The sequence below is a fragment of the Schistocerca gregaria genome, chromosome X (genome assembly GCF_023897955.1).
Source record: "Schistocerca gregaria isolate iqSchGreg1 chromosome X, iqSchGreg1.2, whole genome shotgun sequence".
NCBI classification, from domain to species: domain Eukaryota; kingdom Metazoa; phylum Arthropoda; class Insecta; order Orthoptera; family Acrididae; genus Schistocerca; species Schistocerca gregaria.
Genome location: NC_064931.1, coordinates 780,406,669 through 780,424,189, shown reverse-complemented (window position 1 = coordinate 780,424,189; position 17,521 = coordinate 780,406,669). Strand labels below are relative to the sequence as shown.

Here is a 17,521-nt window from a genome sequence, read left to right as displayed (position 1 = left end):
GAACTTGTTTGATTTGATCACTATACCTCCATATTCTGATTTTGGTCTGATGAATTTCATTGGTGCCTAAGTAGATAACTATCAGACTAAAAATTCAAATTTTTGGAGTTCAATCATCAGTTGGTCGAATAATTTTTTTCTGTCACATATCTTTTCTTTCATTGCTCGTAAAGATTTACATTTATGAGAAGTGACAAGTTGGATCGTTGTTGAGTCCACAAATTGTGAGTTCAACTATAACTGGGTTATCTAGCTAGTTCAAAGGTCAGAGGAAGGTGAGAGCATACCACCTCTAACAGGATTATACCTCATAAAACACTGGCATTCAGACCTGCATTTGAATAAAGGACAACTTAAGTAATTTTTTTCCTAACTGTGTATCTGTTTTGTTGCATAATTCATATCAGTACGGGCTTTTCAGGGAGATTACGCCCCCCCCCCTCCTCTCTCTTTTGTTTCTTTGTTCCACGGAGGGAAGTTTAGTGTTCCTTATTTAAAATGAATCTCGGAAGCATATTTCTATAATTTAGTTTTGTGTCATTGTGTTTGAAATGTACTGTAAAAACAAAACAACATTACCTGCCTGTTAAACCTTCTTCATTATGTGAAAAAAAAAAAAACTGCCCGAATCTTAATCATTATTAGCAACAGAAAAAAATGAAATCAAATGCAAACCTCAGTGGCATTTGCAACAACACTACTGAATACTGGGTAGTGTTGTTTGGTGTGTGGTTGAAATGCTGAAATATAATTTTTTGTTATCAGCTGATGCCATACAATCACCTACAATTTTTACTTACTGAGAACTAGAAATTTATTGCATATGGATGCTTCTCATACACTGCTGGTGTTATATTAGGTACCTATTGATTTAATTCAGATTGGCAATGTGCAGGCATTGCAACTATTTCTGTAACCAGTTGACTTATTATTGCTGCCACTAAAGTTCTGGGTACGTTAACACAGCAAAGTGATGTAGTGATTAAGATACTAGAAGACTACTGGGAGTCATGGAGTTCAAATCCTTGACTGACTGTCTTGAGTGTGCCGTAGTTTGCCTAACACAACATTTGAGCTGAAGGGTGGTCCTTCAAGCAGATCCTGAGTGTTTCTTCCCATCATCCTTGTTCAACTGAGGTAGTGTTCCATGTATAATAAGGTTTAAATGTACAACAAGAAGGCCACACTCTTGTACAACCCAAACCCATGACCATATTGTCCTTCATTTTTCTCTCATTGGGTCACTCTTTTCTTTTTTATTACAATGTTATCCACTGGTTAACAATACCTGGCAGGTAAGACATACCAGTATTAACCTGCTGATGCTGTAGATGCTACACAAGTGCTTCAGTGTATATATGAGATGTATGTGCGTTAATACCTTTTGTTTTCCAAGGGCCATAAATTTTGAGGAATCATTTCCCGTTTTCTAAAGGGCCATAAATTTTGAGTAATCATTTCCCATTTTCTACTAGTGACCAGTAAATGTGGAAATGATATAATTCTCTATTATTCATAATCTTAAGGCATTACTAATGCACTATGTCCCAGGGTGACCTGGGTAAACATTACCAGAAGAAGACAGTATTGTTATCATATTGAACAGCAGCAGTGGGAATTAGCTGCAGAAATATTCTGAGTGAATATAAACATCAATCTGTAGTTTATTAAGTTTTACATATCTTCTCATCAAATAGCTGAAGATGCTGTTCATGCTTAGGTGGCAAAATTGTTGATTCCTGATTCTCTCCAAGCAGTACTGAACTAAGTCATGTTACTTGTCTTTGCATCTACTGCAGAGATGTATCTTGTATGACTTAACAGCCTCACTGCAGTTCTGATTGTGACTTAAACATAAACAAATAAAAGGACTACACTATATTTTAACACAGAAGAATATTTTTTTGATCTATGCTTCTTTATTCTTAGGTATTCTTTCTTTAATTTTACACTGAGGTATTCTTTCTTTAGTTGTACCATGTGGAATATCGTAGTCTTCGTCATGTACCGGACAGTGCAGTAATGGATATTTTCAGAAATCAGAAGTAAATTAAATATTTATTTGGCAAGAAGGGCACACATTTACATTGATTTACTGTTTTAACTTCATTAAGCATGGATCTAATAAGTGATGATAATGGCCACCATATCAAATGCAACTTGCATGCAGTAATTTTTGATGATGTTTCTGTGTTCTAAATTTAAACTGCATTTCATTTCTGAAATCTCTTAGATAAATTGCCCCTTCTGTTCTTACAGGGAAGTGCTTGTACCTTTCTGGATTAACACCAGAACCAATGACAGCTGATGATGATTACAAGCTCCTTCAGGTTGGCATAGGATTTACAAATATGGTTGCAAGAGCCACCAAGGGAAGTGCAGATTTGACTCGAAAAGAAATAAAAGAAGGTGAATGGCATTATTTATTTAATTTGGTCAAACTAAAATGCTTTCACTGACATATTGACACACTGTGCATGTTATATCACTCTAGAAAACTTGCACTATCAATGTTTTAAGGATATTAGAATGCAGAAAATATAATGTTGCTAAGAAACAAATCAGACAAAAACTTCATATAAATGTCAATCCTTGGACTAATCAATAAGTCTGATAAAACGACAAGTTCTGTAGCATAGCACCTGTGTGTCAAAAATGAAAGAAAAAGGAAACAATGGAAATTTTTCTTCTAATGCATTTCCCTGAATCCAAAGGAGAGTGGGTACCTTCGATGTGGCAAGAAGACAAGGATGTAAATTTTATTTAAGTGCAATGCAATGAAAAAACTTAAAATTCTGAATTATTATTGTATTACAGTGCTATTATTAATTCCAAAAATCCAGAAACACAGTTTTTTAAAGTTTCTTAGAAGGTACTCTTCAATAGCGATGAAGGGGTTTGCCAAGAGAATGTTCTTTATTTCATTTTAAATCCAACACACTACCCACAAGACACTTAATTTGCTCTGGCAGGTTGCTGAATACATGTGTATCCATTTATCTGACTTCTTTCTACACTGATGTTAAGCTCCTGAGGTTGCTTTTTGTTCTAGTATTGTATTCATGTTTTCCTCTTTTTTAAGGAGAAATAGTGCTATTGACAAATGATATTAATGAATATACACTGCACAACAAAATTAAAATATAACTTTTTCAAAATCTATTGTGTCCCATTGTGACCTACAACATTCTGTAACGGTCCAAAATCGTGGGTCCCTGCAGCATCATCCTTGGGCTCAGCAGCACTACAAACAGCATAGTGTCAACACATGTGAAAAAAAGGCCACAGCTCAGAAGTTCATGTGAGGTGCAAGGTAGGTTAGCAGTACCAGCTTATTTTCCGTAACTCGCATCACCAGGAGGGGAGGGAGTACTTTGTACACACCCAAACAAAAGTTTAAAAAATGATTTGTTAATGTTTTTGACTTATGTTAATGACATACTTTTTAAAGCTATGCTGATGTGTAAGTATGGCACAGAACCCAAAAATATCTTTTAACACATTCTTAGCAATATCAACACACTTTCAGTAACATGGAGTACCAACAGGACAGTACTTAATGTCCACCATTAAAAAACAAATAAAAAATACAAATTTCATTAATTGTTGTTGACTTTTACTTGCAACATTCTTTTTAAAGAGAGATTGATGAGTAAATTAGGTCCTGGACCCAAAAATATTGCATAAAACATCTACTGTTAAAACTTAAATTTTGAGTTAATTTAAACTAACAACTTAAATTATTTATGGAATCTGATGGAATAATTCATTAAAACAACAATAAACACATACTTCAAAATTTTAAAATATGAAATATCTGACTAGATTACAATATTTTCAAAAGATGAAAAGGCGGACATAAAGTACCCCCCTCCCTTTGGTATTGCAAGGGGTAATGATGTCACATTGACACCAAATTTCATCACAATTCTGCCCAATACCCTTTGTGGACGTGTCACATGAGGAGGAAATCATCACACCGCCACTTACCCCTTCTTTTGACACCTCTGCAATGGAAGTCAGAACCATGACATCCAGCATTGAAATCACAGTTTTCTTATGTGTGGCCAAGGAAAAAAAATTCAGACATATGATGTCACATTGGCCCCAAATTTCACCACAGTTCTGCCCAATAACATCATAGACATGTCACACGAGGAGAAGGTTGTGACACCCTCACTTACCCCCATTTCACCCCTTCTTTTAACGTCTCTACAATGGTGGTCAGAACCATGGCACCCAGAATTGAAATCATTCAGTTTTCTTATGGGTGGCCAAGGAAAACATTTCAGATAAACTACCTCTCAGAATCGACACAAAAAGTCCTCAGGGCGTGACGTAAAGGGTTTCAATGAAACGGTACGGCAGCCATAAGACACCTCTCAGCTGAATTGATATCTCCAAACTGGGGGCTCTTAAGGAACCCTTTGCTGTTTTATACACACAAGTCAATGTTGCAATCTCTCTCCCCTGTGGTCAAACAAAACAGAAGGGCTGAAAAAGCATAAACACCCTTTGCTGCTTCAGATCACATTTAAATTTCGTCAAATGATTTTGAATGGACCTGCCCTGGTGGCTCCACCCCGTATACCTAAATGGAAATTGTGCTCGCACTATACTCCAAGGGGGTCAGATCACAGTCAATGTGGTTGCAGCCCCACAGTGTCTTATGTACTTTCAGTAGGCTTGAATCGCCCAGGGGAGTAAACAGTGTCGAAATTTGTCAAGAATGCCATCGTGTTGCTCACCGCATAGTAAACTGTTGTTTTTGCCTGAGAAATATGTAGGAATCAACACTCCAAGGGAAGAAGTGTTTCCACTGACATACTTAATACTATCTCCTCAGGCCTTTTTATGTCAATTCTGAGCAGTGGTGTGTCTGGAATGTTTTTCTTTGCCACCCATAAGAAAACAGTGTTATTTCAACACTGGGCATCGCATTTCTGATCTCCATCACAGAGGTGTCAAAATAAGGGGTGAAATGGGGGTGCTTGGGTATGCAATAACCTTCCCATTACTTGACATGTCCACGATAGTGCTGGGCAGAATTGTGTTGAAATATGGTGCTAATGTGACATCATTAACCCACCTTACACCTCACATGGGCTTCTGAGCTGTGGCCTCTTTTTCGCATGTGTGGACACCTTGTTGTTTGAAGAACTGCCAAGCCTGAGAGTGACATTACAGGGATCTACAATTCTGCACCATTACAGAGGAAAGTTGTCATCATTTTGAGCCAAATTTCACATTTATGTATCACAATGGGAGACAATTATGGGGCTATGAAAAAGTGGTTCTTTCATTTTGTTTCACAGTGTACCTATTGCAAAATAGCTACAAAAATGCCAAGTTTTATGAAGAGGTCTCTGCAGGATATTCTAGAACTGACTGCAGTTGTCATTCTTTTTACACACTTATATATATATATATATATATATATATATATATATATATATATATATATATATATATATATATATATATAAACTAATCACTGTTAAAATGGATTTCATAAAAATATTTCTTTAGCTCATTAATGATTGTAAATAGCCATAATTAATTTTTTAAATCACCTATCGCAGAAATCAAGTGTAGTTAAGCTAAGACACTACATTGTAGTGTGTGTAGAATATCATCCTATGTGCTGCTGGACTAACATGTGTGATCCTTAACTGAATAGCAGTGGCTCATTGCTGATGTCCTACGGCCATACCAAACATACTGCAGTTTATCACTTTTCTTACCAATAGAACTGTGTAGTCTGAAAATTAAGATGTATTCTACAAGTAATATCCCATAACTTGCATGTGCAGACAAGACAGGATGAATAGCTTGACTAAGTAATGTAATTTATTCATTAATTAAGCAGTTGTAAATGACGCTGGCCAAGTAAACATTATGAATTGCACCTGGCTGCAAGTCTTCAAGTAGTAGTTTGGTCAGATTATGTCAAGTTCTGATATCACAAACTCATTCTAAAATACTGAGTGAGTGTTGTATAGATTGTCTGGAGAGAGAGAGAGAGAGAGAGAGAGAGAGAGAGAGAGAGAGAGACTCTGAGCATTGATTGATGTGCCTCCTGTCCATAACATCGGCAGGTTGTATATTTAGTTGCTACTGCTTACGCGCATGGCAATTTGCGACATACTAAATTACAATGTTATCACCTCAGTGTCTGAATATAGTACTCTTTGCACTTTAAACTACGATGAATCTGCTGTTCCATAAAGTTTCACAAATCGTGCCTTCATGTTCCTCTGCGTATCAATTCTATATACACCTATCATGTATAAAACAAAAGGACCACAAAAATAAAAACTCACTCACCAAAACTGTACTGCTGAACTGCATGTTGTGGCTGGAGACACAGTCCCGGATAAAATTGCAGACATCCGAGACCACTTCTGATAACAGTTATTGAGGCTGGGGTGCGAGGCCTGTGTATGGTAGGTGGTGGAACTAATGTGCCAGAGGTCAGAAGGCTAGTAGTCCATCACCCTGTGTGGGGTAGCAGTGGAACAGTGAGTAGATACCTGGTAGCCATCCGACATGTTACTAAAACATCATTGTTAAGAGATTTATTTATTGTTCATTAACTACAAAAGTCATCATGATTGTGGTCTCAAAGAAGTCGACACCCCCGATACATACATTATAGGAGACCTGCGAAAAGGTGCGGCCATCAGCAGTGTTGTGCAGCTGGTGCAGCAGTGATGGCAGCGATTTGGCAAGGATGCTGAACGTAACTGCGGGCGGCAGCTCCTGATGCAGACTACAGACTGACTGCAGCACAGAATGGCGCACACAAATGCATGTCCCCAGGCTCAAACTGTAGACCTGCAGGGCAGGAGGCTTGAAGCGGCTGACATAAGCCCACAGGTGGCCCACAAGTTGGACGGCGCTAAGTCCACAACATTGGAATCAGCAAGAGCAGTACAGCCACTGTTAGCAGTGGAAGATACTGGAGGTGGAGACTGTTTGATCTATGCAGACTAATAGACAGATGTCTCGGGTCCCTCATCAGAACTGGTGGCTGGCAGACTGCAATATTTCAGACTGGAAATGAGGATTGTTTGTACAGGCTTTGCCCGTCCTTGTTTTGCTAAAGAATCAGTTTCTGTCACTGCTTTTCTACTTTGTCAACAGTATCATGACTGGTCCCTTTACCATATCAGCAGATAGCCCCTGATGTTACAAGATCTAGGCGGCCTGAACTGAACCACTTTTGTGGCCTCCTGCATTAGCCGTAAGTTGAACTCCTCAGCAATCTGCTAAAAAAACAAGAGTTTTACTGCCTGTCTCACATTGCACTTTTACCAAATCCTGAGGGCAAACTTTGCTGTCACTGATACAGTATGTGCCACTGCAACCTTGAAAACAGTTGGACCCTAAGGCACAAGACACTTTGCCGTGAATATGCTTGCTTCCTCCCCACTACTGACTTGCTTCACATAACCAGTGCAGAATTTAAGAATAGGCAGTTTTTGAGACCTTATAGTCAATTTACATCTGCTGGTTACCTTCCAGTCAAAAAACTGGTAAACCTATAAAAAATCAAATGTTTGTTTTACTTTGAAATTAATGTTATATCTACAATATTTCTATGTAGGAAAGTGGATAATGCTCGTAGATGCTGTCATTTTACAACATGTATCTGTCTGAATTAAGGCATTCTCACTAAAGCTTGCTTAGTTTTAATTTGTGCTGATGTTTTGGTCAGATGATAACTGCTGTCAGTAATTATATCTGTTGACAGCAGCTATCATCTGACTAGTGTCCATAACAGTACTGAAAGTTTTATTAATTAGTGTAATTATCTATTTATTTTATACACCATAACTTTACCAGTGTTAATCATAAAGAATCTTATGAGTGATGGTGAACTTGTCTCATCAATGTGAGTAAAAATGTGTGCTCGTACTTTTCCTAACATTAAAGCATCAATCGTAGCTCTTTCCTCTCTGAATGCAATGGACAGCATTTTCTGAAACTGCAGCCACTAATGAACAAACAAAGTTATCTGACACTTTTTCCATAAAATGTAACTTCACCCAGAAAGGCACTGCTTGGCACACAAGTGTCGAACTCCAACTAAGGTAACCACTTTCATTCACACTGAGCCCCTTTCTTCTGCCTGGTGATCGTTTGCCATTCTCCTCCTGTAGGTACCATGTGCTTTCTACCAGTGTTATGACAGCCATATTAAGTTCTCATTGTAACTGCTACCTCTGGCTGTCTCATGTGCATTTTCCAAATAAGATTGTAATCTTTCTGTAATACTATCTACTTTTTGTAAGTCATTGTTTGAGTAGAGTATTTTTTTTTTTTTTAAATACAGCTTGAATCCTGTTGGAGGTATTGTATTGTTGTAGTGAGTTGTGTCAAAATTTAATGATAATCTAATTACCATAAATCATGTGTTGATGTTTTCAAATATTTGAGGAGCATTCAGCAACTTTATTTTTCTTGCCCAGTTTCAGTTGAAAAATGTGGGATTTGCTATGGGACATTGAGGAATGTTCCCACTTCACCCACTGTGGTTTCATGAAGTTCCACTTTGTGGTGGCATTGTACACAGTGTTAAAAATGGTGCCTGTAATAAAGGTGTATTCAAAGCAGAGAGTTGTCATTGAGTTTCTTTTGGCAGAAAGACACAGATATTTATAGGTGCTTGAAGAATGTCAGTGGAGACAAGGGATTGAACAAAAGTTTGGTGAGTCATTCAGCAAGGTGTCTGTCATCATCACGACGGGGTCCAATCTCATGCGTGCCTACTGACCACAAACAACTGTGACTCCTGCAATGTTAGAACATGTGGACACTCATTCAAGATGATTGCCGGATCACAATGAAACACCTCACTGCACAACTGGATGTCTCTATTAGTAGTGCTGATACACTCATCGACAGTTGGGGTACTCGGAGGTGTGTGCCTGCTGGGTTCTTTGCTGCCTAACAGAAGACCGTAAAGAGCAACGCAGGACCATTTGTGTGGAATTTCTTGCACATTCAAGGCTGATCATGACAATTTTTTTGTTGAACATCAGCACAAGCAATGGAACATAGGTTCATCACCTCAATCTGGAAACAAAATGGCAATCTGTGGAGTGCCACCATGCCATCTCTCCTCTGAAGAAAATGTTCCAAGCCGTACCACCAGCTGGTAGTCATGGTAATGGCCTTCTGATATTCCAAAGGGGTTGTTCTGTTTAATGACCTCCCACATGGTGCAACATTCCACCAAGGGAATTGAAGAAATGACTTCACGTGTTCTTCTCCACTAAAATGCAAATAAACTTCTCCCTCTCCATGACAATCCAAGACCTCACACAAGTTTTCACAGCCAAGAGGAGCTCACAAAACTTCATTGGACTGTTCTTCTTCATGTTCCCTACAGCCCAGATCTCACACCTTCCAACTTCCATCCATTTGGCCCAGTGAAGGGTGCACTCCACAGGAAGCAGTATGTGGATAATGGGAAGGTTATTGATTCGGGTAGACATTGGCTATGACGGCAACCAGTAGGCTGGTACCATGCAGGCATACAGGTCCTCCCAGTAAGGCAGTGTAGGACCATTGCTTTGAACAGAGATTATGTTGAGAAATAGGGTTTTGTGGCCAAAAGATTGAGGAATAATATGGTATATTGGAACCCTTAATAAAACCAACCTGTTTTCTGGAAAAAGAAATGTGTTGAATTACTTATTGAACATTCCTCTTACATTAGCTACCTTTTCAGTAAGAGGTATTCGGCCGCTTTTTATTCAGGTGCTTTTATCATATGCAACAATGGAAAGAAATTCATCGTTTTACAGTACAAGCAGATCATTAATGTTTATCAGAAACAACAAAGGACCCAAAATGTAACTTTTTGATATACAATGTCTGATTGCTTAAAATTCGCAGTGCTTGTTACTGTGCGATTGACATCGAACTAATACATTGCCTAATGTGAAACAGGTCAGGTGTAAAACTTCAATCTTCTGTGTCTGCTATTTCATAATGTTTATGAACAGTGAAATAGAATAGATGCTACTCATCCCATAGAGAAGGCATTGAGCAGCAGACAAGCATTCATTAATTTATTCCTCCATCTAACCATGATCCAACAATGCCCCCGCCCCAATCCATCCCTGGAGAACTTACCATATCTTCCTAACTGTAACCTCCCATCCTCATTATTCCCCAAAATCTCTTAGCATGGAAACTAATCTCACATCCACAGAAAGAACTGCATTCCACTATCTAAAAACTGAGCCTCACCGTGTAATCCTACCTGCTGACAAAGTCTCCACCATTGTGGAGTTCAGGTAACAATAATTGAGAATAGTGATCATGCACAAAGCAGTTCATCCTTATGCTCATTAAACCAGTCCTGGGCAATGTGAGCTTTGTGAACTGGGGCCCTATTGTCTTGGAAGACAGAACACCAGTAGGGAACAAACATTTTAATGTGGTAATGTGGGATGGACCTGATCAGCCATAAGGGTCATATAGTCTTTAACAGTAATGCGATCTTGCAGATCTGTACCCATGGGACCCATGGAATACCGTGACATGGGTGCCCAAATCATCACCAGACCTCCCCCCCCTCCCCCAGTGTCAAATACATAATTTCAGTTGTGTTGTCTGTCTCACATGCATCTGTAAGAAGCAGTCAAATGAAAACGACGACAGCTCCACAAAAATGTAAATCACACAAGGAGAGATCGGGACTGTATGGAGGATGTGTAAAGGCGTCCCCAGTGAAGCTTCTGCAGAGCAGCCAAAACAACAAGCACATCAGCTTCAGGAAGGTTAGGGACACCTTTTTCTTTGACTTCAAGGACATGGAATATGTACCACAATTAATGCATGTTGGTATGTGGACACTGCAGAAATGGAGCACACCTTCAGGTCCAAATGCCCAGGAATGTATCTGTATCTCTATTCTGTATCGGGATAATGCCCACAATGTTGGTGTGAACATGCAACAGAAGTTTCACTGGGAAGCCCTTACATATCCTCCATATGGTTCTGATCTATCCCCATGCGATTTCCATATTTTTGAAGCTTTGAAGCAAGACATTCATGGTCTTTGATGTGCTTTGGACAAAGAATTGCATGCCTGGGTGCAGTCATGGTTCTGTAGGCAACCTCAAACATTTTTCACATTTTTCCATGAAGGCATTGACTGTCCTGTCTCTCAGTGGGGCAAATGTATTAAAAATAGGGCAATTACTTTTGAAATAATAAACAGTTTACTTACTTTTTCCATCTGTCTTGTTTTCGTTTGAGTGCCCCCTACATACATTTTGCTACAGACACCAAGTGGCGAAACTGAAAATTCATTGCAGTGTTCAGCACATTGTCTGGCCAAAGTCTTCCCATAAATGTAGTTTATAGGTTGCCATAGTTGCAACATAAACTTAGTTTATGATACAACTTTGGCCAGACACTACACTAGACACTGCATGGCACCACATTCAGTCACATATATTTGATGATATCCAGGTATGGCAACTAGGGGGGTGGGGGGGGGGGGGTCAGCACATCAATTTGAACTCAGCACTGTGTTCCTCAAACCACTCCATCACACTCCTGGCCTAGTGACATGGTGCATTACTTGCTGAAAAATGCTACTGCCATTGGGAAATATGATCGCCATGAAGTGGTGTACGTGGTCTTCAACCAGTATACGACAGTCCTTGGCCATCATGGTGCCTTGCACGAGCTCCATTGGATCCATGGATGCCCATGTGAATGTTCCCCACAGCACAATGGAACCACCACCAGCTTCACTCAATCCCACCATACAGATGTGAAGGACCTGTTTCCCTGGAAGATGACGGATTCACGCCCACCCATCGGCATGATGAAGAGGGTATTGAGATTTGTCAGATCATGCAATGCTCTGCCACTGCGTCAATGTCCAGAGCCAGTGGTCACGTGCCCATTTCAATAGTAGTTGCTGATTTCATGGTGTTAACATTGGCAAATGCACAGGTCATTGGCTGCATAGGCCCATCATTAAGAGTGTTCAGTGCACTCTGTATTCAGACACACTTGTACTCTGTCCAGCATTAATGTTGGTTCCACTACAATTCACCACCTATCCTGTTTTACCAGTCTGCCCACCCTATGACGTCCGACATTTGTAATGAGGGGTGGCCGCCCAACCCCACAACATTTGGACATAGTTTCATTTTGGTTTCTCCATGTGTTGAAGACACTCAGCACAGCACTCCTCAAATACCTTCAGTTTTCAAAATGCTTGTGGCGGGCCACCTGGACATCACAATCTGCCCTCGGTCAAACTCGGATAGATTGCACGCCTTTCCCACTCTACAGACAGACAGCACCCTCACTGATACTAAAATGCACCATGCATGTTTTTGACTAGCAGTCATTCCTCGCCAGGTGATGCTGCTATCGCCTGGATGGTTACATATCAATAGTAGGTTGGGGGTCATAATGTTCTGGCTGATCAGCATATAAGATGCCTGTCACCTACACACACAACTAGAAACAATTGTGTAACTGAGATGTACGCCATGATTCATAAAATCACACTTATCAGTAGAATCAACAAAAACTAAACCCATGTTAGACCAACTTAGCTGAACAACTCCCTGAGCTGAACATAACACCTCAAATTGGGGAAGAACTCAGTATTTGTATGGTTTATTATCAAAGCTATCTTTACCAGCTCACTCTTGCTATTGTAGTTCTGATGTTGCAAATCTCCACATTGATAACCTCGCCATTGAGTGCCCTTAAGCTCGTGTATCTTTCAAATATTAACAAAACTATGGACTATAAGCCAGTTAGAAAAATATTAACTATGGTATTTTGACTGCTATGATAAATCAGTATTAAATGCAATTTTATAATTTTAAATAGTAATAAAAGATTACGTATCTAAGTGATACAAAGCTGTCAGTGACTTCAGAGATGTGAATCGTTTTGAAGCTTTCATCAGTTCCAAAATGTCAACACTGAGGATGATTGCATCAAGATTGCCACTGGTAGCTGTTACCAACAATGCTAAATGATTACCAAAGACAAAAACTTGTGGAAAAACAGTTGATAACATACACATAGGCCAAATAGGCATATATGGAGAAACTTGTTTTTATTGAAGTTGGAAGTGATTCATTTCAGTTATTGTAACTCATGAATTATGTCCCTGACCATGACCATAAATGTCCTAAGAAGGATTCCTACATATCTAACTTGACAGTTGTAAATTTCAAAATATCTTAAAGAATTTTATTTCCGCATGGTATAGAAATTTCCATGTGTGTATGGAAGAATGCTCATCATACCCATAAATACATGTACATTTCATGTAAATACCATGAACATAAGACAAGAGAAATTATGTGTCATATGGTGGCATATAGGTAATCGTTTTTCGCTTGCTGTATTTGTGAATGGAACGGCAATGATTAGTAGTGGTACAATGTACCCTCTGTGATGCACCATACAGTGGCTTGCAGAGTATGTATGTAGATGTAGATGTACTCTAGTAGAAGAGGTGGGAGCAGTAGACGGGGGAGCGCGAGCGCACGCACGCGCTCGCTCCCTCGCCCCCCCCCCCCCCCCCCCTCCGCACACACACACACACACACACACACACACACACACACAAGAGTTGAAAGTCTTGTACATGCTGCTCTGCAACTTGCACATATTAAAATTGTCATGTTACCCATTAGAGTGTACTTTTTGTATATTTATTGCTGAACTAGTATAGAGTGCATGTGGCCATTAGTAGAAGCATCTACATTACAGAAGACAAATTACTTTTCACAATATGTTTTATGTTTATGTTTTGTATCATTTAATGTGTGTGCTATTTTTTAATGTATCATAATTTATCTTGACTTATGTATACTTATTTCTTAGTACACGCCATTTGTTATGAAATATTTCCAATAAGTCAAAAGCACATATCTTGCCATTTAATGATGTAAATATTTTGTAAATGGTTGTATGAATAGTATTCTCAGTGGAAACATCAGTCACCCTGTGACTGATTCTGCAGGTCATTATAGTGAAGGTGGATAACAACTCCCTTTTAAGAAAGTTATAAAAAGAACATCAGTAATAATGCTGATTAGCAATTAACCTCTGCAGAACCTGCATTTTCAGATTGGTGCTTAACAATAGCATACTCCAATCTATTTTCCAAATTATTCTGAATTAATAATGTATTCTATTAATAGGTGGCCCATTGATATCATAGAGCTCCAACTTTTAACTCCTTGTCTTACATTTAATTTTGAGGAACTTAGTGATTATCCTTTTTCAGAAATGAATGTTGGAAAAAACTTCAGTTTTATAAAATTTTCTGAGTGTTGAGTTTGTGTGCAGTGTTCGACTTTTTTGTGATTCATTTGAACTACTTTTCTTGCTCACATTTTAATAGTTATTAAAATGCTCTGCTGCATGTGTACTTTCATTTTATGATGACTTTGCATTTTTATGAGTAAAAATAATTTTATCTTATTATGTGGCTGTTTCTGCTGCAATTTTGGAGATCATATTCCTACTATTAAAAACATTGTAACTTCATAATATGTTACAATATTCTGTATAATATGAAACTGCTCTTGGTTTATTGTCTGATCTTAATTTCTTTTTAATTTTTTGTTTGTAAAGGTAGTTTTACGTGAATAATAGGTAAATACTCTCCATTTATCAGACAGTTTTAGACTCGTAATACATTAATACTACTGGATCCATGAAGTCAGATTATATTTTTATTTCAGATTCAGAAAATGACCTTGTGTATTACAGAAGGAATTATTGTTAAAAGGAGATTTTCCACTTGTGGGTTGTGTGTCATTTAGAATTTCTGTGTTATTATCTTATACTGTGCAGCGAATCCTTCAAAACCCTGTGATATGACATAGCATGCAAATTACTAATGAGGTTGCCCCCATGGGTGCCAAAATGTAGTGAACTCAAAAATCCATCTCCGGCATGAAGTGACATGCAGATTTCTAATGAGATCGCCCATCCTTGGAGCCAAGTGACTATTACGATTATGAAATCAAACAGCAAAAGGTTATGAGACTAAGGGATTGAAAAGTGGTGGTGAGTCAGTCATCCTTGCCAGTGTCCTGTGGCTTTATGGCGAGGCCCAGGAATGGTCTCTGCATTGACTACTTGTCATGGGTTTCATAACCAAAGCAGCAGTATCATGGTCTCAGAAGGCACATATTAGGCAAGGAAATTGCAGTTCTGAGTGCCCAAGCACTGGACTATAAGGGTACATCTATTTAACATGGAACAGGAAAAGAGTAAGTGACAAAGCAACAATGAAAATTAGGATTGGAATAAGGATGAGATTCAGAGTTAGCAGGTTAATAGGCAATAGGTGGAAGACATCCCCGTCCTTTTCCTTTTGTACTGTTTCTTCTCTTCTCATCACTCTGCTTAGCTCATCGACTCCTCAAATTTTTCCTCCTCTCAGCATTGACATTGGTGGACTAAATTTGCAGCGCCACCCAATGATTGATCACCATTTTGTCATAGTGCCTCCCAATGCAGGGTGGAGACTTTTTATCTTGCATAAGCTGGCATGTGACTCTAGAAATGGTGTCTTTCTCATGTGTTCACTGTTGAGGCTGTTGCCATCATTTCTTGCACATTATTCCAATGTTTCTCCTCAGTCTTAGTTGCTGTGAAAGCAACTACACAACATTTCTTTATAACAGCTTTATAACAGCTGTGAAGCATGGAAAGTGTTATGTTAGTGCTTCGTCGAAGAATCATATGGCGTACATGATTTGCACACAATCTTCCTGTTGGCCCGCAAACATTTTTTTAAGCAGCTGACTTTTTCTGCAGTTCCAGTTTCACACACCTCCCTGTATGAATTCTTGGTGCTTTGTATCTGTGCTCCGTCCCATTGCTTGAGGGATCCATCAACTATCAGCACGTCTCTCACTTTTGAAGGCAGGCGAAAACAGCTGCTGCCAGCCAGGAGTTTCCTATGGCTCTATGTGTGTGTTCTTGACACTTTTGTGTCTATACTTTATCTTAGTGCCTGCAGGGGTCCACAATTATCTGCACATTTCTCATTATGCACTAGGATCTTTGCAAAATGTCCATTCTTAGACTAGCCAAGGACATCTACCAACTTACCCCTGTGTAGTTGAAAAATGTCCGCATCTCCAGCGCTCAGTGTATGGGGTTCAACTTTCCTGTCCTGGGCTGCTAGTGCTGGGACACAGCAAAAGTGGACACAAGTGGAGCTACCAGAATTGATTAAATAAATTCATTGGTCAATATGTTGTAGATCTCCATACCAGGTTTATATTAATGTTGGTTCTTGAATTCTGGATTCATATGGTTGCTTTTGTAGGTTCCTTTTGTATTGTCTTGACATTGGACTCTTCATCTTGACAGCATTGGCAGGCAACTTTATTCCTGAGGTACCTACATTGCGGTATTGAAGTTCCGAAATGTGTACCTAAGTGACATATGCCCTATAAAACTTCTACGTAATTAAGGCAGCAAACTAAAAATTCATGAGGAAGTTCTCTTGAAATTAGAACAGTTTTTACTAGCCACTGTATTTAGCATCCCTACGATGTCTAAAGTTCATTCACAGTACATTAGTATCCCTATGATTCGATAACTCCTCTCAAGTTAGCCATTTGTTTTCTGATTCAGTCTGGTCATCATAATGTATTATATGTTTTCTCATTTTGTACAAAACTAACCTGAAATAACAATTCAACACAATTATAAATTTATACATAGGACCTGTGTCTATATCAGTACCCTTTCATCCCCCCCCCCTCCCCCTCTCTCCACGTTTACCCCATTAAATAATATCGTGGATCTTTTGAGATTTTTGACTGTTAGAGTTCTTTTGGTGTCTCCCCATCCCCCATTCATGACCAGTGGAGTTTAGTGGAGGGAGAACGTCTGAGAAGTTTGGAAGGTAGTATATGAGGTACTGGCTGAAGTAAAACTGTGGAAGTGAGTTGTAAGTCATGTTTTGGTAGCTCGATTGGTAGTGCCTTTCCCACCTGCCAATCTGCAGTTCTCTGTATCCATAACTGCTGACATTGAGTTGTACGCAATGTGTGTGAGTGGGAGGTATCATAATCTTTGGTGTGCTGCAAACCCTGCATCAAGCAGCCTGCCAATGGTACTAGCACTTTTGGGATGTTGCAGAGGAAGCACCTCCTTGGATTGTGTGTAAGCCATCCAGATCCTACATATCATGCATGCATGCCTTCCAGTGTTCATTGTTCCCAACAGTGATCAGTCATGGTGACTGTATGACCGTTGTGGTGCACAATGATATGACCATCCAACCTTCTGCAACCCCATGATGCAGCTTCTATGAATTCATCTATCCAGACAACCCACTCTTGAAAGTGTCACGTGGATGTTGTTCACATTCAGGCTAATGACACTGCCCACTGCCGTATTTGGCAGTTTGGGGCATTATTCTGTTGTAACCACGACAGGAACGATCGCATGGTTGCCGCTAACAAAAATGCAGTGGGACCAA

The 17,521-nt window shown here is 39.2% G+C and overlaps 1 protein-coding gene across 1 annotated transcript in view; it reads left to right on the top strand.

Annotated features, from left to right (window-relative positions):
- Positions 1–17,521, top strand: part of LOC126299457 (uncharacterized) — a 226,942-nt gene that overhangs the window by 168,747 nt on the left and 40,674 nt on the right. Inside the window, exon 5 of the mRNA XM_049991374.1 lies at positions 2,260–2,409. Within this exon, the coding sequence (XP_049847331.1) occupies positions 2,260–2,409 (150 nt within the window). The remainder of the gene's footprint in view (positions 1–2,259; positions 2,410–17,521) is intronic.